General features: G+C 39.4%; 2 protein-coding genes across 2 annotated transcripts in view; one reads left to right on the plus strand and one right to left on the minus strand.

Moving 5' to 3' along the window:
- Positions 1–3,011: 3,011 nt before the first annotated feature.
- The window catches only part of LOC121931730 (E3 ISG15--protein ligase HERC5-like), a 39,361-nt gene continuing 14,463 nt past the window's right edge, over positions 3,012–27,909 (minus strand). The window contains exons 12-24 of the mRNA XM_042469710.1: positions 26,468–26,651; positions 25,207–25,373; positions 23,311–23,418; positions 22,870–22,908; positions 21,883–21,987; positions 20,848–20,958; positions 13,291–13,434; positions 10,823–10,989; positions 9,414–9,480; positions 7,681–7,763; positions 6,633–6,816; positions 5,169–5,268; positions 3,012–3,675 (exon numbers count right to left, since the gene is read on the minus strand). Coding sequence (XP_042325644.1) covers positions 3,461–3,675; positions 5,169–5,268; positions 6,633–6,816; positions 7,681–7,763; positions 9,414–9,480; positions 10,823–10,989; positions 13,291–13,434; positions 20,848–20,958; positions 21,883–21,987; positions 22,870–22,908; positions 23,311–23,418; positions 25,207–25,373; positions 26,468–26,651 — 1,674 coding nt within the window. The 3' untranslated portion in view covers positions 3,012–3,460. The remainder of the gene's footprint in view (positions 3,676–5,168; positions 5,269–6,632; positions 6,817–7,680; positions 7,764–9,413; positions 9,481–10,822; positions 10,990–13,290; positions 13,435–20,847; positions 20,959–21,882; positions 21,988–22,869; positions 22,909–23,310; positions 23,419–25,206; positions 25,374–26,467; positions 26,652–27,909) is intronic.
- Positions 15,383–19,924, plus strand: PIGY (phosphatidylinositol glycan anchor biosynthesis class Y). Its single transcript, XM_042467134.1, has 2 exons — positions 15,383–15,520; positions 18,765–19,924. Exon 2 carries the CDS (start codon positions 18,887–18,889, stop codon positions 19,163–19,165), a length of 279 nt encoding a protein of 92 aa, XP_042323068.1. The 5' UTR covers positions 15,383–15,520; positions 18,765–18,886; the 3' UTR covers positions 19,166–19,924.

The raw sequence follows: 27,909 nt of genomic DNA on the forward strand, positions 1-27,909 counted from the left end.
GCTGCAGCAATAATATAGTTTGACACCACTTTAACTGTCATGGATCAGTGCTATGGAATCCTGGGATTTGTAGTTTGTTGTGGCAACAGAGCTGTCTGACAAACAAGACTAAACACCTCCAAAACCTACAAATCCTAGAATTCTATAATATTGAGCCATGGCAGTTCTTATTTTGCTACCCCTAAATGACGTCTGTGGTGATGTTCCTGAGATTGTATTTCTCCATTAGGCTGTACCCTCTTTTTCCTTGGACAAGTACTAATATTTTTTTAGGAATAATAAGAACATTAGAGAAGGTGGAACTCACCTATTAAATACAGTTTCCCTTTGTTCAGTTGTTAAACCTGTTCTGTCCTGTATGGGAACACAAGATGATGAATCATTTCATCGTTATTGTGCATTGTCCCTGCTCAGGATGACATGGGACCTTCTGAGAGAGATGTTCTCCCCAAATAGACCAAGCCACCAGCCCCACAGAGGCCTGTGTTTCATATTGACACCAGTGAATGAAGGAGACCCAAGCCAATGAGTTCATAAAGGCATGTCTTTAGTATTTACTGCTCATTCAGTGACCTCATATAAAACTTTAAAGATACAGCTGTGTTAGTCTGTAGAATCAGTATGTACAGAGATCTTGTAGCAATGTTGAAACTAAAGAAGTTGACAGCATGAGCTTTTATAGACTTAAGTCTACTTCCTCAGATGCATTTGGTGGACCAAGTAGAATTAAGTCTATGAAAACCTATGCTGCCAACTTCTTTCTTTCAGTTAGTATCAAAGGTGCTACATACTCTCTACATACTCATAGAACTTTATTTTTGATTCCGCAATCTATTTATGACCTTTAATCTGGTGTTCCTCAACTGTGCCAGATTACATTTCCTATCATTCCAATGGCTATGATAATCCTTTTCAGAGAATGCAGGATTGCATTCTAAGGCCTACATCCAATTGTTATTTCCTACTAGAATCAATGTAATCAATGGGATTTACACAAGGAATGGTTTACCATTCAGCACTTGACTCAGTGGATCTACTCCATCTGAAATTAGCAACAACATATCCTCCCTCATTTCATAGATGCAAACCAGGACACATGTGGATATATGTGAATGTGGCCATTCACTGGCATCAGTGTGGTCAAGATGGGGAAAGTCATTAATGAGGAACAGCATGCAAACTAGGAGAGATTGCAGCAGTTTGCTTTTGTTTAAGCTGACTGGGAAGGGAAAGGTTCTGCTCCCTCCTCCCATCTCCCCTCTACTGAGTCAAAGGATGCAAAAGCAATTTGCACTTTGAATTCAGTTTGCTGCAGCTGAAGTAAGCTGGCCACAAAGAGTAAAACTGGTAGGAGAGAAACTGGGACACTGAAAAAGCAGCTGAAAAGGTGGGACAACAGAGGATTAATCAGGAGTATCCCCGCCAAATCAAAGCAGATGGAGATGCAACTTTATGTAGGCCTTGCTGCTGTTGTTGTGTGCCTATTTCCAACTTATGGTGACCCTAAAGCGACCCTATAATGGGGTTTTCTTGACAAGTTTCTTTGGGGGATTTACTTTATGCCATCCTCTGAGGCCAAGAGAATGTAAATTGACCAAGGTCACCCAGTGAGTTTACACAGCTGAGCTGGGATTCCAACCCTGGTCTCCAGAGTCTTATTCCAGATGGGGAAGAGCAGGAAATCGGTACTTGTTCTGTGACTTCATGTAATTTCTAACTTACGGTGGCCCTACTATGGGGTTTTCTGGAGCTGAGTGTGTGTGACTTACCAAGGACACCCAGTGAATTTCCATGACCAAGCAGGGAACTGAACCCTGATCTCCATTTATCATATCTAAGTTGAGTCCAAGCAGAGTAAAGTTTGAGTCTGTAAGTAATCTTCTAAGAAACAGCAACATTTATATAATAATAATGTTATTTTGTATCACTTTGTTTCCTTTTCCCAAATAAAGGCAAGATTTATGTGAAAAAGGTTTGTATGAAAATGCAGTATTTATTTACTCCTAAAAAATTAATCTCAGGACAATGCACAAAGCTCAGTTTGCCTCTTCACAACAACCCTGTGAAGTAAGCCAGGCTGAGAGATACAAGCTCAAGGTTATCTAGCAAACAGCATGGCTTTGTGGAGATTTGAACCCAACTGTCCCCATACATAGTGAAATACTCTCTGACTGCTACACCATACTGATTGTAGAAAGGAAAAATGTAGTCTCTCTTGCAGCAACATATGTTTGATTGAATAAAGCAGTTAAATCAGGAATGGGTAAACTCTGGAAGAACTGGAATACACATTTTCACATCCAGCATCTGCCACAGTCCATACCAGAATTGAAAATGGTACAAAATTAAAACAAAAAGAAATAAAAGAACATGAAACTGAAAGTATCTAATTGATTATGTTATTGGTATTTGTCATCAAGTCAGCTTTCTCTTACAGAAACCCAATAAATGTAAGATCTTACAAGCTCAGGGCTGTTGCCTCAATCCACTATAATGTAGTCTTCGTCTTTTCCTGCCACCTTCCACTTTTCCCAGTATTATAATATTTTATAAAGAGTCATGTAATCTCATGATATGTCCAGAATATGATAGCCAGTTGGTCACTCCCTATTTTCATTTTGTTTATTTCGGGGATTAGCAAGCCCCTGCCTCAAACCTGTCAAAACACAAAACTACCACTCCAAGAACAGCAAAATCCATTTTATTTAGCCAGAAAAAAATCTGGCATTGGAAAACATTGGGGGTTTGGGCAACCAAAAGGGTCTTGGTGGACCATGTGTGGGTCAGTGGTGTCACTAGGGTTGGCATCACCCACGTCACAACATACAGAATCCTTAGGAATGTTTTTTGTACAGTGAGCCCTTGGTATCCACTGGCATTTGGTTCTAGGTTTCCACCATGAATATCAAAATCCATGGATGCTCAAGTCCCATTAAATACAACAGCATAATAAAATGGTGTCCCTTTTACAAAATGGCAAAATCAAGGTTTGCTTTTGGGAATTTATATATTTTAAAAATCCCCTTCTCACACTGAATGTAATGGCAATAGTTATGACTTTAACAACAACTAAAATTTAAATTATAACTTTAAATTACAATATCATACAAACAGCATAAATGCAGTTACATGTAGTTATATGCAGCTTAAATTTTAAATTTAATTTAAAAACAAACAAACCCTGCAGCCTCTCCTTTCCCCTCCTAATGAGCCTTGTCCCACTCACACCATCTCTAGCATCTAAAGGGGACACAGGCAAACATCACAGCCCATTTCTGCCAAAAGGCAGGTGTCTGGGGAGCAGTGGTGTCACCATCCTTAGGGTGTCACCTGATGTAGTCTGCAGTCCCATAGTGACGCTCCTGATGTGGGTCACCAATTCCACTTTGTCTATCATTAAAACAGATAGGAAATTATGGTAATTTCAGGCAGAAAGCCCATTCAAAGAGACATCCAGATTTCAGGGAAGACCAAATTTTTCGAAGTTCTCTAGAGCACCAAGGAACATTTTCTTGAGAATGTCTCTGTTGCTGTATCTTGGCAGGATCAAGATTCGAAAGCAAGTGCTGGATTCAGGATACCACTGGTCTGGATCTGCTTTTTTTGCATCGGTAATTGTGAATGTGAATTTTTCCATCCCTTCAGCTGGGATGCGATCGGTTCCTGTGAGGAAAGCTGAAGAGATAATTTTAAATGTTTAGCACAACCAGAATGCATATTAGTAGGAAAAGAGTAAGCACACTGCCAGTGAGTGTCCAATTTCTGCTTGGGCTGGCAGATGAGCCCCAGCATCTCTATGCCAAGAACACTGTAAATTTTAAACAGGAGAAGTGTTTTTGTAAATATGTAATAATTATGCACTGGGAATCTGAAACCAACCCTACTTTCCCTGTGCACAAAGCCAAACAAAATGTTGAAGTAATCATACCCGGAGGCACACAAGAAAGATCAGGCACCTGATCAGTAATTTGAAGGGAGACCAACAGAAGTCAGGAGATAAATAATAAATTATGTTAAAAAAAACAACCCCAAAATAAAATAACAACCCTGCTTTTTTAGTGTGTATTCTTCCTCTTCTAAAAACAATATCACGGTACTAATGACAAAACTCTCAACAGCTGGGCTACTGTAAATGTGGCAGACAGGAGCCCATAACTAACCATTAATTCCAACTAGAACAGATCCATTGAATTAATGGAATTTAGATAAGCACTGAGTTACCTAATTCACATTACTAGTCCCAATTAGAGTATTAATCGTATTTAGGCTGAGGATATATTGATTCAAATTATTGACATTTACTGATTGTTCATGAGCAAATCACTCACTCTGGATCTCAACACTCACATTTCACCTTTGGGAAAATAAAATAGGATAACCGCTCTGCTTGAATCCAAGGCAGGGTAATTAATAACCAGAACTTGAAAAGGGTACTACATTAAAACTGTGACTCTCTGAATCCCTCAGCATGACCATCAAGGCTGACTGGGGGCTTCTGCAAGATGTAGTCCATCAACATAACTTTTCCAAGCTTTAATAGTAAAGTGGGCCCTCAGTACTGCTGGGATTTGGTTCCTGGACCTCCTGTGGGTACCAAAATCTTTAGATGCTCAAGTCCCATTATATACAGTGATATAGTAAAATGGTGTCTCTTATATAAAACGGCAAAACGCTTTTAGGAGTGTGTGTGTGAATATTTGCAACCCATGGTTCACTGAATGCATGGATGCAGAATCTGTGGATGCAAAGATCTGTAGCATAGAACAATCTCTTAAAATGAGTAGAATAGTACTAGGTTTTGGTCTAAATTCAATCACTGTTCCCTATTAAAATAGACCTATTAAATGAACTGTACTGTATTTGCATTAAATACTGCATTGATGGGTCAACTCCTCTTTATTCTTGCAATTGGATTTAGGCTTTTGTCTTTTAAAACAGAGAGCCAGTGGGGTATAGTGGACTGAGCATTGGACTAGGACTCTGGAAGACCAGGATTCAAATGGAAACCCACTGGGAGACCTTGAGCAAGTCACATTCTTTCAGCCTTAGATGAAGGCAATGGCAAACTTCCTCTAAATAAATCTTCCAAAGAAAACCCAATGATAAGGTCATCATAAATTAGAGTTGACTTGAAGGTACATAACAACAACATTTAAAATGTCTATTACCGAGAAAATCCTTCTTGCTCTCTTCAGGAAGATCATGAAACACAGCCCAAAAATTCTTGATTGTTTGTTCTGTCTTTTCATAACCAGTGTACTTTGTATTCTGTAATACAGAATTTTCAAAAAATGGCACTGTTAGTCCTTCGGTATCTCTTTATATATAAACTAAGACACATTGCCCAATATTATCCTTATTTTTTGTAAATTTACTCTGAGGCCATTCTGCATTTTACTCATGGATAAAAACATGTGGCTAGAATGATCAGTTTGTCCAAACCAATTCTAGTTGCCTGTTGGAAGTAACATATAATTATCAGGAAGATACAAGACATTTTGAGCATTAGAACTGATGGATGCTGGAGAAGGATATTATCTGTGTGCCATTGCCTCAATCTGTCTAAGAGATGGGGAGACTGACTAACATTATTAAATAATCCAAAAAAAGTAATATTTCCAAGCTCTGAAACTCCCAGATTTCCCAGGACATACCAGCTAGGAAATTCTGGGAGTTATAACCAAAAAAGAGGTATAACTCCAAAATGTACTAATCTGTCAGTGAAGGTCAGAAGGTACTCTCATCCTCTGCTCCTGATGTCATAGAAACCTATAGCAGATGTCAGTTTAAATTAGTGTTTTGCAAACCTGCAGCTTGGGTCCTTCTGCTACTGAAGATCAGCTCAAGATAACAACTACCACTCTGAGCAGCTGTTCTGGATAGTGTTGCAGAGTGTGCTGGGATTTGGATATTGGGACCATGTAAATGCTAGTTTGGCATTCATAAAAATATTTCTGTCCAGAGGGACTACATGAATTATTTAGAACTATGTGTATGTAACATTGATCCTTTTCCCAATGCAATCTCACACACTTGTCACTTGGGAGAATTTTATAGACCCCAGTGGGTCTTCCTTCCAAGCAAGAATGTGCAAAATTGCAACAAAATTCTGTAAGCAAAAGCAAAAAATCCCTCCCATTTTCTGCAACTGTTTATGTGAAGTAAAACCTGCTCCAGAAACTGATAAATTCCCATGGGTCAGTTTGCATCATAACAGGGGGTTGCAGGGGAGAGGAGAAGAAAGTGCAGACACTTCTCTATGTCTAGCATTAGATTCAAGCCCACTGTTTTAACTCCAGCTGTATAGCCCTATGCATACCTGGCAACCCTCACTTTCTTGTTTTCTGTTGATTTCAATACAGACTAATCTCTTTGCCAGTCCTTTATACTAGCATTTGGATGAACATGAATGTAATAAAAATTTTAACAGGCTGAAACATCTCCCATAAATACAAAAGCAAATTATAGAGATAACCTTCTACATACATATACTAGATTGTGTAACACACAATATAACACGAACTAATATGTTAAAATGCAAAGCAGTAGCAACTGCAATGAAAATGCACTAGATAACACAATCTAGGTTTATAGCACATTTCCCTCAGTGATAGATCCAAAGCACATTCTACCTTTTCCAGTTGTTCCCAATCGTATGCTTCATGTCCCAGCAGAACAACTTGGAGTTCAACAGGAAGAAAGATTTTCCACTTTTTAGTTGGGCAGCCTCTTTCAAATCCACGCATAAAATCCTCAAACTGATTCTCAACTGAATCGGTGAATATGTAACGCACATAAGCATCAACATATTCTTTTCTGTAAATAGATTGATCAGTTAATTTAATTATTTATCATATTTGTAGACTATTTTTCTGTGAAACACCAAAAGAAATGTACACACCAGGACAAAAACACTTTTTAAAAACATAATTAATCCATAGCTCGTAAAACAGCTGTAGAATGGTTTGAATTTTTTGCTTTCAAAGGAGTACTGCTAGTAAGATTGCAGAAGATGAGGAGGTAATTATGTCCAACTCTTTGGCCCTGTATGCTACGTGGAGGGAGCAGTTCTCCATCCAAATCCACACTTGTCTGTACTAAGCCTTACTGTGTTTTATTAGAGCATACTCTTAATTAAATAGATTTGAGATGGAAGCTTGAAAAAGTTTCTTTGGGGGACTACAACTCCCAGGGGTTCTGCCACAATGGCCATATTACCTGGGGGACTCTAGGAGTTAAACCTCCCAAAATAACTTTTTAAAATGTAAGACTGCGCCTAAAAGACAGCAGGAACTGGAAGCCTCTGCTTTGGTGGTTGCCTTTCCAATGAACGTGCAGCTTTCCGCAAGCCACTCTCTTGACGTTCAGTAAAATTTAAATGAACAATGATTTCCACAATTAGTCCTAGGCTTAACCATTCTACCTGAAAACCTTCCCACCCTTAACAGCTAGGATTAATATTGATTTGGGAATCTGGAGGAGGAAGGTTCTTAAAATGACTAGAAGTAGCATTTGGGCATGAAAGGAATCAGTAAATGGAGAAGATCTAAGCTATTCTCCCTTCTATCTACCAGTGCTTGCCACCAGTAGATATCTTGTATCACAAAATTGGAAATGCTATGTTTTCTTCACAACACATAATTTACCTCAAGAGCAAATGTGATTCAAAATAAAACATACCTGTTGCACTTAGTGACAGGAAGGTTGGCACCATTTTCTTTCAGATCGTTCTCAATTTTAGATCCTTCATATTCTTCCACTATCTAAATAGTTATAAAGGTTAAATAAAAATAAAAATGACTATAGATCATAAGACATGCTGCTGTTATTTCAAATGGCTGACTGCATCTGCCACTAGGTGATTGAAAGATGGTTTTTCCACCTTTATATGTCAACCCAGGAATGGTAGCTTCCAGAAAAATCCCTGTAAGATTACTACTCCAAAGTTTCAAGGTGCAGCTGCCACGGACCCCAGAATGCAGTGCGACCCGGCTGTATCTGTATCTCAAGCACCGATCAACATGATCAATACTAACCACCTGCCACCAATCCATCAAAGAAACCAAACAGATTCCTTAGTTATGGATCTTTTAGGAAAATCATAAACTTAAGGCATTGTATGAAGGAGTAAAAAAAAGAAAATGATGAATTAAGAAAAAAGGAGGACTTCCATATAAGGACTATCAACTATCTTCATGAAGCATTAAAATGCGCTCATGAACAGACTGAGAATCAGACATATCATCAACGGAGACTGGAACATCATTATTAATGCCAACACACACACACACACAAAAACAGAAGAGAAGAGAATTTTGCCAATGGTGATATCTGGTTATTTATGTTTTGTTCTTGAGTTTGCCAACAGTCATCTTCTGGCCTGGAGAGAGTGAAAGGACAGGCCCAACGCCATCGGGCCTGAAGGAGAAGAGCCCTCCCTCCAGTCCATCTGCCTTGGTCCAGGCCTCAGAGGAAGAGAAGAACTGCTGGACCTGATCCCCTTCGCCACCACCATTCCCTTCTCCTTTTGTGTTGTGTCTTTTTCGATTGTAAGCCTGAGGTCAGGGAACCGTCTAATTAAAATAATAACTGTAAGCTGCTCTGAGAGCCTTTAGGGCTGAAGGTCGGGGTATAAATACAGTAAATAAATAAAATAAATGAATGCTGGATACTGAATGCAGCAATATAAACCACATAAAGGAGCATCTCTACATCAATCTGTCTGGCAACTGACATAGTCATATAGTGAAATCATTGTCTATAAACCTGTCTTCAGAAGTGAAGCAGGCTACCTGACAGGGTAATGGCACCCAAACTCTGGAAACTCCCTACCCATGATTATCTTCCTTACCCTCCTCTACATCAAGGGTGTAGAGAGATGTGAGTTGCCCAAGGTCACTCAGGAGGTTTCATGGCCAAACTGAGAATCAAACCCTGGTCTCCAGAGTCATAGTAGTAGCTGGACGAAAATAGTATTCTCTTCCTTGCTGATCAGCTAAAGCAATCCTTGATCAGCCTAGCTAGTCAGTGTGGGGTGGAGAAGAGGAGCTTGGCTTCCTGGATCTCTTCTAGCTTGCATGGAGAGTGTCTATGGGTTAGGAGTAGCGCATTTGTACTCTATAGCACTAGGATAGGTCCATTCAAATGGCCAGCACATTTAATAGCAATTGCTCCTATCAAATAATGTTGAGCTTTACAAAACAGTATTGCTTCTCTGTTTTAGTATTGTTAGATTTTATATTGTTACAATTTGTACTACTTTTTTAAAACTGGTCTGTCAATTGTTTTAGATTAGGGACATCAGATAATTTAAAAATAAACAAGAAACTTGTTCAGAAACAAAATCAAAGTTCTTTGCCTACAGTCATACATGAGAAACCTGGTACTGTTAGAAGGGGATCAATATCTCTTACCGTGAAATCCAACATCATGTTTTCAATTACATCATCACACGGCTCATCTAGGATTGCCTGAAGACTACTAACAAGAAAAGAAAATACAAAGTAGAACACATAATAATCCCAAGGCTAAAACATATACTGAAGGCAACAAATCCTGACTGATCTTCGATGATAAGCAGGGTCAGTCCTGGTTAGTACTTGAATGGGAAATTGCCAAAAAATACCAGGTGCTGTAGATTATATTTCAGAGGAGGAAATTGATAAAATCACCTCTGAGTATTTCTTGCCTAAGAAAACCCTATGAAATTCATGGGATTGCCCTAAGTCGACAAGTGAACATACCAAAAAAACAAACAAACATGTTTTTACTGGTTTCAGTGGAACATGCTTTCTAACATGCATATTTTGCTCCAATTACCACATTTCCATTTTCACATTTAGTTCCTACTATAATTCTTTTGAGCCAATACGGTGTAGTGTTTGAGTGTTGGACTAGGACTCCAGAAGATCAGGGTTCAAGTCTCCACTCAGCCAACCTTGGGCAAATGAAAGAAAAGCAACAGCAGACCAGGGATTGTCACACGGGGAGGGGATAAGGACACGATTGCTCCTCTGTCCTTATCTCATCTTTGATTGCGATCCCATGAAAGGCTTTTAGATCACAGCAGTTTTGCATTAACACCAACTCCCATTAATCCAAAATGCTGAACAATGTTGCTTCAATGATGGGACAATGACAGGATCTGCGTGTCATCGTTTGAAAGTCTTTCCCGCAATTGCAGTCAATTGCGCTTTCCGGATGGGATAATGTCCAGATAAGCACAATGTCGTATGAAAATCTTCTTGTGATCGCGCTATGAGGATGGGAAAAGGACTGGACAAGAACGTTTCATCCCCTGTCGGATAATCTCCACCCTCTCTGAATAAATCTTGTCACACAAACCCTGTAGCAGGTTAACCTTGGGTTAGCCATATGTCGGAAAGGACTTGAAGGCACAAAACAAGAACAGGAAAAAAGTCTTATTTATTTCAATAGAACTTTCTTTCAAATAAGTGTGTTTAAGACTTCAGCTTTCTGCTATGGTCCATTACTAATTAAGGAAAGCTACTTGCCATTCAACTTGTAAACAAACATATTTTAAAATATGAAAGTCAACTAATCCTTGCAATTCTGATCAAAAAAATTACGAACACTTTGGTCTCAAAAAAAGAGGAAGAAAGAAAAAGAAACATGGCACCACTTCTGAAACTAATTGATTTGGGTTTTGTTTTTGTTTTGGGTTTTTTGCATGAGGTTTTGTAGATATAAACCCACTTCTGCTTCTGTGGATACCATCCAGAGTGATCTATCATGTTATCATGTTAACAGTACTTTCTAATGTTATACATACACAGATATGAGGAATAAAATTATTCCATACCTTCCTACAACAGGAGACAGCTCCTTTAAATCTTCCAGAGTTGGCTGAATATTTGCCATCTTCTTGAAAAGAGCAAGAGGGAAAGGGAAGGGAGCTATCTTCGAATTATACAGTGCCATTCCAACCAGATTCCCAATTAGAAAATATATGTCTTCCTGTGCTGGTACCTAATATGAAAATGAATTAGACATTGAACAATGCTTTTTAAAAGCCCCACAACTATTTCAGAATTTTTTAAAAGGAAAGCCACCTGACATTTTTCCCCCTTGGGCAAAGTTTAGCACTGTACAGTATTTCTAAACCAGTCCATTTTCTTTTATTTACTGTATTTACGTATTGACTTACAAATTGAAACTATTCCATATTAGAGAAGAGATACCCCCGATCAATTGAAAGGTATAGCATGAAACAGAGATTTAATCGCTGCTGGAATTGGACAGTGATTATACTTCTGCTGAAACCTCAGGTTCAAAGCTTAGGTGTACTTAGACTCTACTCCAAGCCTTTAAGGCTAGGTTTCAGAGGTGGCCAGGAGTGTATTTACACAGTTAAGACCAGTGGGCCAGCTTCTTCCATTTCTGGAGTCAGAGCTGACTATGGTGACACACACCTTGATTACATCCCATCTGAACTACTGATCCAGTCCCATCTGGACTACTGACACACATTCTGTGCTGCCTCTTTCCTTGGTCAAAAATGCTACCACCAAAGTGTTGATAAGGACTGATTACAGGGAATATCCAACAACTTCTCTGGTTACCAATTCATTTCTGGGACAATTCAAAGTGCTGGTTAAGCTCTATGCAGCTTAAATCTGTATTATGTGAAAGATCATATCTCCCTATGAATCTGCCAGTGTCTTAAGATCCTTGGAGAAGGGCTTTCTCTCGTTCTTCATGTTGTCTCAGGCATATCTGAGAAGGACACAAAACCAGGGTGACCAATGTCCTCACCGCAAAGGAGAACAAGGCACCACAAAATGTAAGACATACAAGGAAAATGTAGGACATTATCAAATACAAGCGAAAAACACTCATATAAATATAAATTCATACTTCTTTGTAATGATCAAAATGGAGGACTTTTTGGAATTATTCCTGGACACAAGGTTGAATTGTAGGACATGTCCACAAAAAAGAGGACATCTGGTCATCCTACACAAGACAGAGCCTTCTCAGTTGCTGTTCCCAGCCTTTGGCATTCCTTTCCACAGGAGGTTAATTTGACCATATTTTTACCTTTCTTTTGCCAGTAGGCAAAACATTTTTATTCCAAAAAGCATTTAATGATTAATTGGTTGTGTGGAGTCTTTCTTAAGGGGTGCAGGCTTTGCTGTAATTTTAACTTTATTGCTTTTTTTTAAAAAAAATGATTTTAATGGTGTTTTAATAAGACAACGTATTTGTCTTTTAACTTGCTATTATCAGGTTTTGAGCTTCATCTTTTTTAGCCTTGTTGTAATCTGCCTTGAGTCCTACCCGAGGAGAAAAGTGGGACATAAAATAAATAAATAAAATTAATTTATATCCCACCTTTCTGTTGGCACGAGACCTGAGGCAGCCGATAACAAATTAAAACAAAGTACAGCTAAAATCTTATTTTATAAAAGTGTAAATAATAAACGGTTCTATTAAAAGCACTAACACGTTCTAACATATTTTTAAAAACTTGTATTTCAACTTGCTCTGCTAATTGGTCAAGTACTTGTAATAAAGCTCTCTGCTTTCTGATCCTCTCCACAAGTTTGACACAGGAACAGAAGAGAGTTTATGATGTATTGGTAGAGGTCTCCAGGAGATTTATGGAAAATCAGCAAGGACCTCTAATTCACTGTAGTTTAGCAACAAACTGTCTGATTTTCTTCATAAAGTAGGCTGCTGAAATCCAGAAAGCTTGGCAAACAGGAATACAGATATTTCTGGCAACAATTAGATTGAATAAACAATGGGGAAACATGGGAGGACTGCAAATTGAAGATGACTTCATCTGGACCTTCTATAAACTTCCACTAATGAGACAATGAGATCACACAAAAAACAAGGGAGTGTGGTTGCCAACAAAAACAGAAACTACTTGTCTTGGTCTCCTGGCCCTACAAAGTCCTAAATTCACAATTGTTCTGCATTGCCATGCTACTACCCAATATCACAGGCTGCAATTAGGGGACAAGAAAATGAAGAGAGAGAAAACCTGACACATTACTATGGAGATAAGTTCTAACAGAGACATTTTGTACTATTAAGAAGGTGAATGAGAAAGCTGTTTTCTCATTTATACTTTTTGTTTTCAACACCATGCCTAGTTTGGCTTTAAAATTTCATCTCAGTTGCACCACTATTTTGTTTCGCATAGTTTACATGCACAGAGAATCCTTTTGTATGTGCTATCAGTTGTTATTAGTATATGGCAATACTGGCTAGGCCAGATGTAGTAATCCAGATTTGGTAAAAATAAAAATTCACACATACCTGGTGGGAAAACCAAATCAGATGTGAGTTATCAAAATGCCTAAATATCTTTATTTCTGGAGCACACAGTTCCCTTCTGAGGACTGTAAAGAATTCCTGAGATACGCCTCCATCATCAATCCCAGGTTCTCCTTCAAAACACACCTGATGAATTAAAGTCAGATTATTGATACTAATTTAGGTACATTACATAGATAATTTTATCCCCAAGGATAAGTTTGAGTAACAACTCCTTGTTTTGTTCGGCACTACTGATAACGCTGTGTGATTTGTTTATTGTTCTTATTTTGCAGTCATGAAACTGACTCGGCCAGAGCCGTCCCGTGCAGCTGAAATGGGAATGGTGTTTGACAGATGAAATCAACAAGAGTTAACTTCTCTAGAGCAGTGCTACTGAAAGTGGTTATCTATGGATGAATGCCATGAGAATCTGGCTGCCAGTCCATAGCAGAAAGAAAGAGTTGATGCTAAGAAGTACAAATATAGTGCCAGTGCCTGGTACACTGGAGAAGAAACTCTTGTTGGTGTACCACATCAGATATCTTAAGAAGCATTGCTCTAAAGGACACATTTTTATTTGAAGGGCTCCCAAAGGACAGTCCTCTTTGTCAATATCTTTTCTGGATAAGGGGCTGTTCGATTCAAATTAATGCTGGAATCCCAGGATTCCATAGCATTGAGCCATGGCAGTTAAAGTGGTGTCAAAACTGCACTACATATGCAGTGCAGGTGAAGCCTTTCTTAGGCTGCACCCACATTGCAGAAACAATCCAGTCTGGCACCACTTTAAGTGCTATGGAATTCTGGGAATTGTAGTTTGTTGTGGCACCAGAGCTCTCTGATAGACAAGGCTAAACATCTCACAAAACTTCAAGTTGTGTGCCTTCAAGCTGTTTCTGATTTATGGCGATCCTTCCTATCATGGGGTTTTCTTGCCAAAAATTTGTTCAGAGGCGGCTTGCCCTTGCCTTTCCCTGAAGCTGAGAGTATGTGACTTGGCCAAGATCACCCAGTGGGTTTACATTGCTGAGCTGGGAATCGAACCCTGGTCTCTAGAGTCATAGTCCAACATTCAAATCACTACCCAGTGGTTCCCAAACTTTGGTCCTCCAGATGTTTTGGACTTCAGCTCCCAGAATTCCCAGAATTCCTGGCTGTTGGCTAGGCCTTCTGGGAACTCAATTCGAAAACACTTGGAGTGGGCTAAAGTTTGGGAACTAAAGCACGGCACCATGCTGGCTCTCCAAAACTACAGTTCCCAAAATGCCACAGCCTTGAGCCATTGCAGTTAAAGTGATGTCAAACTGGATTATTTCTGCAGTCGGATTCAGTTTACGTGGTTTACTCTAGAACAGTTGCCCCCAAACTGTGCCCTTTAAGAGATGTTTTTGGGACTTCAGTTCCCAGAAGCCTAGTCAGCCATGTTGGCCAATGGTCTGGGATTCTGGGAGGTGAAGTCCAAAATCCTGCACAGTGGTCCCCAAAAACCAGCCCTCTCTGAGTTTCCTGAGTCCACTGAGTAATTACATCAGTGGTTCTCAACCTTTGGTCCTCTAGATTTTTTTGAGACTTCAACTCCCAGAATTCCTGAACAATGAGCATACTGACTGGGACTTCTGGGAACTGAAGTCCAAAACACCTGGAGGCCCAAAGGCTGAGAACCAGTGCGGCTGTTCCACTTTTACTACTCTGGCTGCCCCCTGTTGCATTCTGGGATTTGGAGTTTTAAAGAGGGGGCATGCAGAATCCTCAGCCAGAGAGCTCTTAGGCCTCAGTGAACTGCAAAACCCAGAATGCAACGGGAGGCACCCAGAGCAGTCAAAGTGCGATCGCAGCACGCTAATCTAGACATTAAAAGCCTCTCCTTGGGATTGGTGCCTTGAAGCTCTGGCTGGGAACCTAAAGCGCAGGGTCTCGGTTTCCGGGGGGACCGCTTTGAGCGACGGACCGAACGTGCGAAGCCTTGCTCTTTCCCTTAATGACCTTGGAAGGAGGTTGCCACGGCGACGGAGGTGCAACCGCGAATCATGTCGGCGCTGTTTTTGGGAACCTGGCGCTCCTTCACTCGCGTTCCGCTGCGGCCGCCATTTCGCGTTCCCTTGGCCGCCCGGGCCCTTTGCGAAGCGGAGGACGCGGGGAAAGCCAGCGGGGAAGGCCAGCCGCCTCGCCCGCCCTTCGACCTCAGCCTCCTGGAGGTCCTCGCCTGCCCTTTGTCTAAGAAGCCGCTCAGGTCAGACCCCTTTCAGCCTGCCTCCATCTCCCTGCCTCTTTTTCTATTCCTTTCGCTCTCTCTTTGCTCTTGAACTCATGACCATACTTTAGATAATTACAGCTTCCATGTTTCTTATTTGTACCTTTTGGAAGACCAGGGTTCGAATCCTGGTTCATCCATGGAAAACCCACTGTGACCAAGGATTGATTTAGACCTCCTCTGGACAAACCTGGCCAAGAAAACCCTATGAGAGCCTGATCTTTAGGTCGCCATTAAGCCTGAAACGACATGAAGGCTTATAACAACGACGACTGACTTTAAAAGTGTAATAATGATGATATTTCATTGTATTTTTTGAGGGGGGAGGGGAGCTTGGTACATAAAGAGCCAGCCAGCATGGCATAATGGTTTGAGTGTTGGGTTATGACTCTGGAGACCAAGGTTCAAATCCCAGCCCGGCCCTGAAAGCCACTGGGGGACCTTGGGCAACAACAAAAACTCCAACTTTCTGCTGCTCTCTCTCTCTCTCTATCACACACCACTTCTCTACTTTATAGATCTATTCTGCAGAGTTTGGAAAGTTAGGATTACAATTCCCAGAATCCTGGGCCATGTTGGAGGCTGTGTGCCTTCAAGTCCTTTCCGACTTAATGGCTTCCCTACGGCAAACCTATCATGGGGTTTTCTTGGCAAGTTTCTTCAGAGGGGATACTTCTGAGGCTGAGAGAGTGCGACTTACTCAAGGTCACCCAGTGGGTTTCATGGTTGAGACAGGATTTGAACCCTGGTCTCTAGAGTCCTAGTCCAATGCTCAAACCACTACAGTGCCAGCTTTCTAGGAGGATTTAAAGCAGACCGTGCTATAATGCCCTGACAATTGTGTTCCTGTTGTATGCCTTCAAGTCATCTGACTTATGGCAACCATAATGTGAACCTATCGCAGGGTTTTCTTGGCAAGATTTGGTCAGGGGGGTTTGCCTCCTTTTGAGGCTGAGAGAGTGTGACTGGCTCAAGGTGACCCAGTAGGTTTCTATGGCTGAGCAAGAATTCGAACACTGTTCTCCAGAGCCATAGTCCAATGCTCAAATTACACTACACTGGCTCTCTTGACAATTTACTCTTGCTCATTTGCCACCTGCAGTAAAAGGGGATAGTAACCCTGGGATTCACTCCCACCTCAGGCATAGTCCCTGACCATGTGCTGCTTTCTCTGTGAGTGACTTAAATTGCCAGCATTCCAACTCAGGGGCTGCCATACTGTTGCTGCTGCCCCTGATCTGCAGGTCTGTTGATGGTGGAAGCTCACAGGTTCCCAGCAATGGTGTCACTAGGCAGGTGTGGACCGCACCAGATGACACCAAAGAGTGACACCGTTGCTTCTCAAACATCTGCATTTTGGCAGAAATAGGCTATGGCATTCACCTGTGTCTCTGTTTAAAACGCTGAAGAGAAGGTGTGAGTGGGGTGAGGCTCAGTGGGAGGAGAAAGGAGAGGCCTCTGCTTTTTAAAAGAAATATAAATATTTAAAAATTTATTTTAAATGTTTTAAAAATATTTTTAACTTTTTAAATTTTTCTTTGAAAACATCATATTTTACCAAATTTTCACTTTAACCACATGAAACTATGTATATGTAAACACATGTACTCTGAGCATATGATACTGCAATTTAAAGATATAATTTCAATTTTGCTAGTTGTTTATGTCATAACTATTATCATTACATTCAGTGATACATGAGGATTATGATTTATGAACAAATTAGTACAAAAATATTACTAAGGATTCTGTATGAATGTGGTATGGGAGGAGGTTAATGAGATGACACCAACCCTAGGGATGCCATTGGTTCCCATTAGCATCTGCCTGAGCCCTTACAAGTCACATTGTGGATGTGTAGTAGGCTTGTTCTCTCTACCGCCAAAGCAATGTTTTTGAGGCAAAGCACCACTGTTCCTAAATGTACTATGTGCATTTGTTGCAGAGATGTCTCATAATGTAAAGATCAGATATAATATTAATGACATTAGTTAAAACTGTAAATGATTTAAGTTTAATCAGAAAATTGATTTAATGGACATTGAATTTAGTGGTTTGCTTGTTCAACCAAATGGGCAATAAAATAATGGTTTTATTTGTTTCACAGTGTGAATTAAAGGTGCATATAATATTAGTGTATGCATTTTGAGAATTCATATAATGTGTCTGTTGGCAGATGAAAACTGCATGCCCTCACAGAGATATAACTAGAGAGAGGATTTTAAAGAATGAATCACACTGAGAAAGCAAATCACACAACTAACAACATCTTGAGATAGTTGGGGCAGTAAGTTTCACTACCTAAAACACACACAGATACCAACAAATTACCCATCACCACGGACCTTTCAGTTATCTGCTATTAACAGCTAAACTTAGCAAATGAACAAAGATGTAGGAGTGAACTGATTATATAAGTGCAATGACCTCACACACTCTTTCCCTTAACACTGGAAGATGCTGGAAAGATTCTTGCTGGAGATTGTATGTCAGAGCTATCCATAAGCAAACTCTCAGTTCCACTCCTCCCATTCTCCATCACACTATCTTGACATTTTTCCTACATACTCCCATTGGAAACACATAAGCTAATTTTTTTTCTTTCCTCCTCTAGATTGATCTGAATCAGTTCAATTTGTTTTGTGCTGCTCCAGAACCAAATCAGCTGATTCAGAGTTGGGAGAAATCAGTCTGAATTGGCCCAATCACTTTTGGATTTATCTTAATCAACTGCTCATTCCTAAAAACATTAGACTTACAGTATACCTGGGATACCTGTCATAAGAATTGTAAGACAGTAACACAGATTTCTCAAAACCTTGTTGGGCTTTCCCTGATGAGAAAATTACTAATGGTAGGGTAAGCTTTCCTAGATTAGTATTTATGTGTGGTACATATTCACAGGGAAGTGAAATGTGTGTTGTAGAATAATCCATATATGCATAGCAACATAGACTTTACAATTCTATGTAAGGGAGCATAACCTTGAACGCATCCTGAAAATGTCAGCACCAAACAGTGACAGATGTAAGGTAAACCAGAGTAAACCAATAAAAAAGGGCAGGACAAGGTTTTCATAGAGCAAGAAATCTAAATGCCACTAGAACATTAAGTTTTACTGAAAGACTGATTTGCCTACTTCTTTCTACCGGTATTTTGTTAAATCATATTCTTAAAGAAATGACAGCAGCAAATCCAACCTGTCAATATTTATGTTTACTAGGTATGAAGAATCCACCAATGAATTAATTAACGAAGAGTTGGGCATTGCCTACCCCATCACTGACGGCATTCCTAATATGATCCCCCAGGCTGCAAGGATGATTGGCAAAGAGAAGCAAGAAAATGAACCTGAGAGGACCTAGAAAATTTTCTTCTTATGAAAGACAAACACAGGTGGCTAAAAAAATGTTTCTGTCACTGCCTACAATGACTGTACTTGTCCCACTGTTGTCTTTAGCTGGCCTGTTTTATTCAGCCAGCGTAGATGAAAACTTTCCTCAGGGCTGCACAAGTACCACCAACCTGTGTTTCTACAGCCTGCTGCTTCCAGTTACAATCCCAGTTTATGTGTTCTTCCACCTTTGGACCTGGATGGGCCTTAAACTCTTTCGCCACAACTAGGGTAGACTGAAATGAGTGAATCTCTCAGAAGTGAGCATTGACTAAAAGGTGTGGCTTCCTTTATTTGTCTTTAATAGCTTGTCCCATGGATGTGAAGTCATCCCTAACAAGCAGTGACTAAACACATTTAAATAAACATGCACTCAGGTGCACAGAAAACTTGCATACCTTCTGGGGCATAAGAAATAGATGCTTTTACCTACTAGCACCAGACCAGATCCATGGGAATTGTCAGCCACAGAAGTGTTGTGGGCGTAATGCAAGCAACACTTAGGTTAACAGTGGGTCATACAGACAAAGCAGCTGGAATGGACTGTATCTGATTTCACTAACCATTTGCCATGCCCATAAGAGAGGCACTACATTTCCGCCTTTGGATCTTGAGGAAGTGGGCTGGAAGCTGCACTATAAGTTTTATCATCCCTTAAAAAAGTCCTGTGCAGAAATATCCTAAAGTAGAGCTTAAAGTTTTACCAGATGCCTTCAAGCATTTATTTGTTGTCTTAGCAGAGTTCCTTGGAAGAATGGCTTTTAATACAGGATTTTCACAACACCCTTCATGGCCCTATTGTATTTTCAGGTTACTGTCGCCTTATTGTTGAATGTGGTGGTAATGGATAGCACTCAGGATTTTGCTTTGATTAATCTGCACTGTTTTCTCCTCATAGCTTTTATGCTTGAATTCATATGTATAAAAAGAACTGCTATTACCATATTGTGATCAAAACAATATAAATAAAGCAACTGCAAAACCAAATATATATATATATTTAAATTTTGCTTAATGCTGTATTTGGATTTTTACCTTCCAGAGGGCTAACCTTCTTACTTATAACCTTCCAACCCACCCCTAAACTAGCTCCAGAAGGCTTCCTAACTGTTCAAACCACTTTTCCAGAACAATAAGCTGGCAGGTAGTATAAAATGCTGTTAATGTTACAAATCATAATCATCATGCAGGGTTAAGCCTAACAAGATTTAGCTGCCATATATACCCATGTATAAGTAGAAACTTTAGTCAAAAAATTGATCCCAAAAATCTGAGTCGACTTATCCATGGGGCAACATAAGTATTGTACCTCAACTCTTATTTAAAAGGAACCAGCCCCTGGTGAAAGTCAGGAGCATCATCTGTCCTGGAAGCTTCACTCTACTCTCATCCATCCAGCCTTTAGTGTGAGCACAATTATGCTTGCTGGAATTTTGTTGGCATTGTTTTTCTTTGCTTTAGCCTTTATATTCTTTCTTACATTACCCCCATCTTATCCATGGATCATATCAAAAACCATAATTTTAGCCCCAAAACCTGTCCTTGATTTATGAGATCAACGTAGTGTCGAGTATATACAGTAGCTTTCCAAAAAATGTATATCCCAACAGAGCATGAGGGAATTTATGTTAAACAACTGTGGATCTAGGATAACAAGGGCTGTCTAACCAAATCTTGACAATGGTACTTTTCTGCACTACGACTCCCAGATCCTCCAGCTGTTTGGGAGGGAAAAAGCAACATTTCCATGTTGCTGAACCACAAGGTTTATGATCATGATGAACCACAAGGTTAGCCGCTGAGTGTATGTTCCAACGCTTTAAAATGTGATGTGTGAAGGTGCTGGCTGGTAAAACATTACATTTAAATTTCAAGTGAATGATTATTAGAAGTATAAAACTTGATATCTTACTTTAAGACACTGCTGAAACCAATTTGCTGTCACACTTCTTATACATTGCCAGGTATCCTGCATCAGATGCTGTCTTCTAACATGCAGCTCATTGACCATATCACGGTTTTCCTATAAGGACATACATATTGAGTTACAAAACTATGATACCATTCTGCAATTACATCTTGCAATTTTTTAAAAAAAAAAAACTTACTTATTTCATTTCAACAAACAACATTAAAACAACAAAATCAACAAAACTACCCCCCCCCCGGGCATGCGTAAGGGAAATACTGTGTATGCCCAAACCCTATTGAAAACAACATTGCTTCTGGTGTGCGGCTTCAGCGTAAGTTGAAAGCTGAGTATGACACGCCCGTATATGATGTGGGCACACTGTACAAGATGTTTCAATGGAAACAGTCATCTATTCCAATAAAGTGGCCATTGCTCTTAATTTGGAAAACTAGTCTTGCAATCTCCAAAACATTATTTAATGTCCAGCAATCCTCCTGCTAGGCAACCAATTCAAAAAATCCAGAGACTATTAAACTATTCTATCAGATCAACAACAACAACAAATCAGATGCTCTCTCCTCACACTGAAAGTGGTCCTCCATTGACACTTCATTCAGGAAGGAGTGCTTAGGGAAAAGCTTGGGGGTCTGAAAAGGTCATCCTTGATACAAGAAATTTCACAACTATCTCAAATTGATAAAAACTTAAGTGAGTTTGACATATATATCCAATTACTCTAGAAAAAGTCAGAATTAGTGGATTTGGACACTAGGAAAATTCAGGCCTTGTTCCATTACATGAAAGCTTATTACTATAACTTCATTAATAAACATTTCTGCCTTTTAGCTAGGACAATGAAAAGAAAGTCTGAGTAAAGAACCATTTCTTCCATAACAACTGCCACAGTCAATCAGGCTACTTCATCCAAAGAGATCATCAAAGAATTTCACACATTCTACTCCAAATTATACTCCACTGAAACACCTACTTTAAAATTTGATGACTTTGACACCTTGCCATTTTTGATACACTTACCATTCTGCACGTAACATGAAGAATCAAAGAATATAGTTTATGCACATTAATCTTGTCTTCCAACTCAAAGATACAAGGGAACAAGGTGAGTACCTCACATGCAAGCTGAAATGACAAAGTAGTAATTTAGAGTATAAGATCAATAATATTAGTGCTGAGAAATCAACATTTCCCCCCATGTTTGGTGTTAACATAAGAATATATTTGATGTATTCCATGAGTAACAGAAATATAAGAGAGTTTGAAGGAAACCAGAATTCTGAAGCATTTTCTAAAAAAAAAAAAAAAAACTTTCGGGGAAAATGCCTACCAGTGTTAATTAGAGGAAACTCAAAACAGGCCAATAACAACCATGGTATGAGATGCCAGTGGGGATTGGGGGGACAGTAAGATGCAATGAAGACCAAACTAAGCACTCATTTGCATGCAGTAGCCTCATGCTCCTTTAACTTTCACTGATATACAATGCAGGAAGGTAGTGCAATATTTTATTGTAGAGTACCTGTTTTGACTTTGATGTACAACAGCACTTCAGTTTCTGTCCTCAGCTGATTTATTTTAAGATTTTCAAAGGACTGTAGTAAAATCACTTTCTTGAGTCCAGACAACACTTTTGTACTGATGGTCATAAGTACCTGCTTTGCACTCTTAAGCTTTGTACTCTTAAGTCCATAGAATACTGGCCTCTTAGGCTGTATTTAAGTGGCATCATTTCAGCCAGGAGGACAGAGAGAACGTTTCTTTAGATTAAAATATCTAGGATTTTTTGTTGTTGTTCCAAAATACATACATTTAAGAAATGGTGACCCCTAACCTAGATGTTTCTGGGCAAATAACATACTAGACTCTTAGGAAAAGAATGTAGAATAAAAAATAAGTTAAATGGGGCAAATCTGTTGAGGCACACATGGAAAGGCAAGACAGCTAATCAGTTAATGACACCAATGAAACTGAAGCATAGCAAAACATAAACCATGTAATCCTTACTTCTAGTTCCTGCACCTTTGAATAAATTCTTCTTATCATCTGCTCCCAAGTTGGACAAAAGAAAATAGAAAAAATGAATTGAAACATTTTTAGTGATCAAATCTTAAATATTATCCTTTTACTAGACAGATTGCCAACTTTATAATAGCTTTGTTTCTCAGCGGTTGGAATACTGCATGAGCATCCTATGCCATCACATCATCTCAACCAGAAATGTTACCACCACAAACACAATACACAAAACAAAATACAAGGATATTCATATTTACTTCTGATTTGGTGATGGGGGAAGGTTTGAGATGTTAAAAAAGGCATTTTAGAATATTCACCAAAATATTTGGAGTACAGTGGAATAAATCTGAATCTGAGGAATCAAAAGACAAGAGGAAAGGATGCTTAACTCCTTGAGGCATTAACAACCTAAGATGTCATACTACTTACTTGCTCTTCATTCCTTACATGAGTCATACTGGGACCAGACAGTATTATTTTCACTTCAGGAATGTAAAAGTTGCTTTCTTGGATTCTGAATCCAGACTTACAATTTACCTGCATTTATAAATACAAGATTAAAAGAAAGGATTATGCAATGTATGTGAAACTTGCTCTAAAATACTTTAACTCAGCAGTAACAGTAAAATGGAAGGAAAAATCAGTTAACCAGCTCTAAAGAAGCTACCTCATTTTAAAAATTGCCCAGGCTTTATTTTTTAATTTTATAGTTACATTTATACCCTGCTTTTTCCTCCAATAGTCTTAAAGCAGGATACATGATTCTCCTTGCCGCTGATGCTTTGTTGCTTGCTTTGAGGTCAGGCTGACATGAGAGTGACTGGGCCCCAGTCACTCAGCGAGTGTCATGATTTTTAGAAGCCAGATCCCAATCCAGGACTCATAACCAGGTGGACTTCCTTGAACAAGGGCATTTTAAAGAAATAGTGCAGTTGTAGAGAAAATCAACACTATAGAGAATACCAACACTACTTACCTTCAAGAGCAGACCCCAAGCAGAGGTTTCCCTGCTATTTGCAGATTTCACATTAAGAAGAAAAACATGGTTTTTTCAGCAGCAAGGAGGGCCATGTATCCTGCTTTAATATTATTGGAGGAAAATGCAGTGTATAAATATAACTATAGATTTAAAAAACAAAGCATAGTTTATGGATTCCCTCATACAAATCAGCAATTGGCAAAAGTTTCTGTGATTTGACTTTGCCTGTAAAAGCTATGGTGGCATTGCTGTCTTGTCAGTAGTGAAGGTGTGGTATTTGGATTTCATTCTGGCTGGTCAAATCTTCTGAGCACCAGAGCAGGAATACCAACCACTCTGCCTTTCATTCATTCCTTTTGAGGGTTACTGACTTAATCACACTAGCCTGTTATCCTGCCACAATCCTGCTAGTTTAAGAATAGATGCATAACAGTTTGGCATCATTTCTTATCACACTTTCCCCATGATAATGCTTTGACAATCCATTGTCATATTATCTGTTTTCTGCACTGTCAATGTCAGGGGGTGCTTTCAGGGTACCCCATACTCATTGTCTGGCCAAGCTGAGGATGCACAGGGCGCACAGTAGTGGGAGAAGGAAGAGAAAGAGCCACAGCAGAAGCCCAGATGACTGGAGGCATGGCTGTCAGTGGGCAGGCTAGGGCCTTTTGTTCCTTTGGGTAGCTAGAGTTGGGAAGTAGCAGCAGCAAGAACACAAAGCCAGCAGCCCTGCAGACTTGAGCTCGCATTTTTGGGTTCACCGCTGCAGATCCTCCACAAGGCAACTCTGCACTCAGGGAGGAAATGAGGGAACAAGCAATCCCAATTGCCAACAGTTTCCCAACGTGTGGAGCTTCTGTATGTATGTGCTTTGGGGATGGCAGGGAAGTGGTCACAGCAGTCATCTGGCTGGCCAGCCACTCCTCCTAGATTACAACACCACTGTCCAGGCTGGCTGGGTGATTCTGAAAGCCACAGACCAAAATAGAAAACAAGCTCTCATTCATGCCCTCAGTAATCTCTGGTGGCAATCTGTTGGGATCGGAGGCTAGTAGTGGGCAGGATACTGTTTCCCTGCCCCAGCATTGCCTCCATCTCCTCCATCTTTGCTAACATCCCTTTCCCTCTTCTCCCCTATCCATGACTGCCAAGATTAGAGGGTTTCCAAGTTGCCAGTAAGTTGCTATTGGTTATCCCTGCTATAAAGCATTGAAATGTAGTTCCCAGCTCATCACAGGGGGGAAAGGGAATTGTGCAAGTGGTGTAGAATAAACACTTCACCAGTGCTTCATTGTTGAAACTCTTACATAATGCCACACTCATTCAGTTCAAGAGTTTCTCCCTACCTCATAAAGCATCTGCAGAACTTGAAGAGGCTCAGTGAAGTCCAGGTTTATCTTCTGGAAACATCTCATGTGTTTAATGGCAGAAGAGATATTGACACTGATAAGTCTTTGATACATGCTAACTAGATCCTTGAAGAACATGACTTCTAGATCGGCCCACCAAGATCCTGTAAAGAGAGCTGATGGTTATAGATTGCAGTTTTGGAGCTAACCACAAAAACATCTGTGTCCCCATTCTAATTTATGGTGACCCTATACTAGAAGTTTCTTGGCAAGATTTATTCAGTGAAGATTTGCCATTGCTTTCCTCTAAGGCTGACAGCATGTGATTTGTCCAAGGTCCACCCATATCCAGAGTTTTAAAAAGTTCCATTTTTGAACTGTACTCACAGTCCTCGTCTCCCAGAATTCAAACCCTGGTCTCCCAAAGTTCTAGAAAATCACCCAACCCACTACATCACACAATTTTCTATATTATGCTGGTTCTCTCACTGTAGGCTTAGATGTAATCTATTCAGTAGAACAACATGCTCTCACTTCAAATGTACAATTTTTGAATTGTGTGTATGCTGCATTTGTTACTTTGCTTAATAATTACTTACTGTACACATATAATCTACCTTCTCTCTGGCAATTTCAAGGAACTGTATAGGGCTCTCTTGTTCTGCACTCTGTCCTCACAGCAACCTTGTAAAGTAGGACAAGCTGAGAGATAATGTGAGCCAAGGTCACCCACTGAGTTTCAAATGGCGACTTGAACCTGGATCTCCCAATTCCTACCAGTCCAACATACAAACCTCTGCACCACAATGGTTAGCGTATATGACCAAGGCAAACAGTAAAAGGGAGAGGGCCTTTTCTGGACTCACCTACCTGCATCGGTATCGGTATCCTTCTTTGTAGGTCTTCAGGAAAGCTTGAAAGACACATACACACACATACACCCTGTTTTTGCTGACTTTTTTCTTATTTTGGGGACTACAATCTTCTATTTAGAATTGGTTATATTGTATTGTACTTGTTTTTAATTGTTTTTTGTTAACTTTAAGGGTTAAAAGTTAACTCTCTTAAAGGCAAGCTAAACATAATTTTAAGCAAAGCAACAAAAACAACATACCACTGAAAGCCTCTGAGTAAATTAAAAAACAAACAAACCTTTGTATTCCAGAATACTTGAAGAACCTGTCCAGATGCCTATTTAATACTCGTAAAACTATTCAAGTGAAGTGATGCATGTCATCTCCAAATAAACTATCCTTACCAAGGATTTGCTTGTCCTTTTCTGGAAGAATACAAATAGCTTGTGCTAACTGACTAAGGAGACCATCTGACTTGATATCTTGTCTCCGTAAGAGGACAGGCACAATGAGGAAGACTCTGAGTGCTTCAGGTGAGGCAGGAACAGGAGAGAGAGACTTCATAAGCTGCTGGAGGGCATTTAACACCTTAAGGCGGATAAAAGAAAAGCATAACAGCAATCAAATGTTTATGCTAAAGCAGTGCATTCCATTTAGTAAAGTGACAGAAATAAAGTTTTAATTTCACAGGAGCCCCCCATGCAAAAGGTCTCACTGGAAACTGGCAATCAGAAATGACAATATTAAGACCACTAAGGAGAATGTACTCATTCAAGTCTGAATCAAGGCAGTGGTTTCCTGTCCCAGTACAGCGCACATTCACACGGATGAAAAAGATCAGAAAGTCCTGAATATTTTCCCCCTGTTCTTTCCAATTTTACTTTTGAGATCCATACATGCTTCGTTTTATCCCAGGGTATTTTCTGTCAGATCCCAGTCCAGTCAGAGACTTTTTATACCAGTTTCCCAGATGGGTTTATTTTAACCAAATATAAAATTGAAAAGAAAAGGACCAAAATGTGGGACTCTTCAATCAGTCCAGATGTGCTTAGTTATCAGTGTAAACCTGGAATGCTTATGTGTTATCACCAGTTGATAGTCACAAGATTTATTAATTTATATATCTTTATCACTGATTGTACCTTTTACATTCAGTGCCATTTGGATCTAGTGTTTTATACTATGTACATACAGTCTGGCAGTGGAAGATCAAAATAATTTATGCATCTGATGTAATGAACTCTATTCCACAGAGGTTTATGGTGCAATAAACCTGTTAAGTCTGGAAAAGTGCTATTTCCCAATTAATTAATTAATTAACTAACTAATATCCAATCTTTTTCTAGCCAGGAGGTCCAGTGTGGTTTACACAACAAATCTAAAAATGATATACAATATATATATATATATATATATATATATATATGTTAAAAACAAATTAGTATCATGATTAAATATCATTAGACAGCTTTAAAAAAGCGGTCAAGACGGATCTCTTCCGGCAGGCCTTTCCAGATTAACCATCCCGGCCCAGGTTCCCTGATTCCCTCATTCCTCCCGTGGCCCCATCTTAGTGATGGTCGAGGACCAACAGAGGGATATCAGGGTTTTTAGTTTTTAATTGTTGTTTTTATGCTTTGATATTGTGTTTTTAATATGTTATACTGTTTAATACTGTCTTAAGGGGGGAGGGATAAAGTGTTTTTAATTGTTATATTTTATATTTTACTGTTGTTACCCGCCCGGATTGGTTTCCCATAGGGCGGTATACAAATAAATATTATTATTATATTATTATTATTATTATTATTATTATTATTATTATTATTATTATTATTATTATTAT

This window comes from Sceloporus undulatus, chromosome 5 (genome assembly GCF_019175285.1).
Source record: "Sceloporus undulatus isolate JIND9_A2432 ecotype Alabama chromosome 5, SceUnd_v1.1, whole genome shotgun sequence".
In the NCBI taxonomy this organism is placed as follows: domain Eukaryota; kingdom Metazoa; phylum Chordata; class Lepidosauria; order Squamata; family Phrynosomatidae; genus Sceloporus; species Sceloporus undulatus.

What these genes read in the sequence shown, in the direction of transcription:
- PIGY (XM_042467134.1), top strand. Translation starts at nt 18,887, where the DNA reads ATGAACCTGAGAGGACCTAGAAAATTTTCTTCTTATGAAAGACAAACA.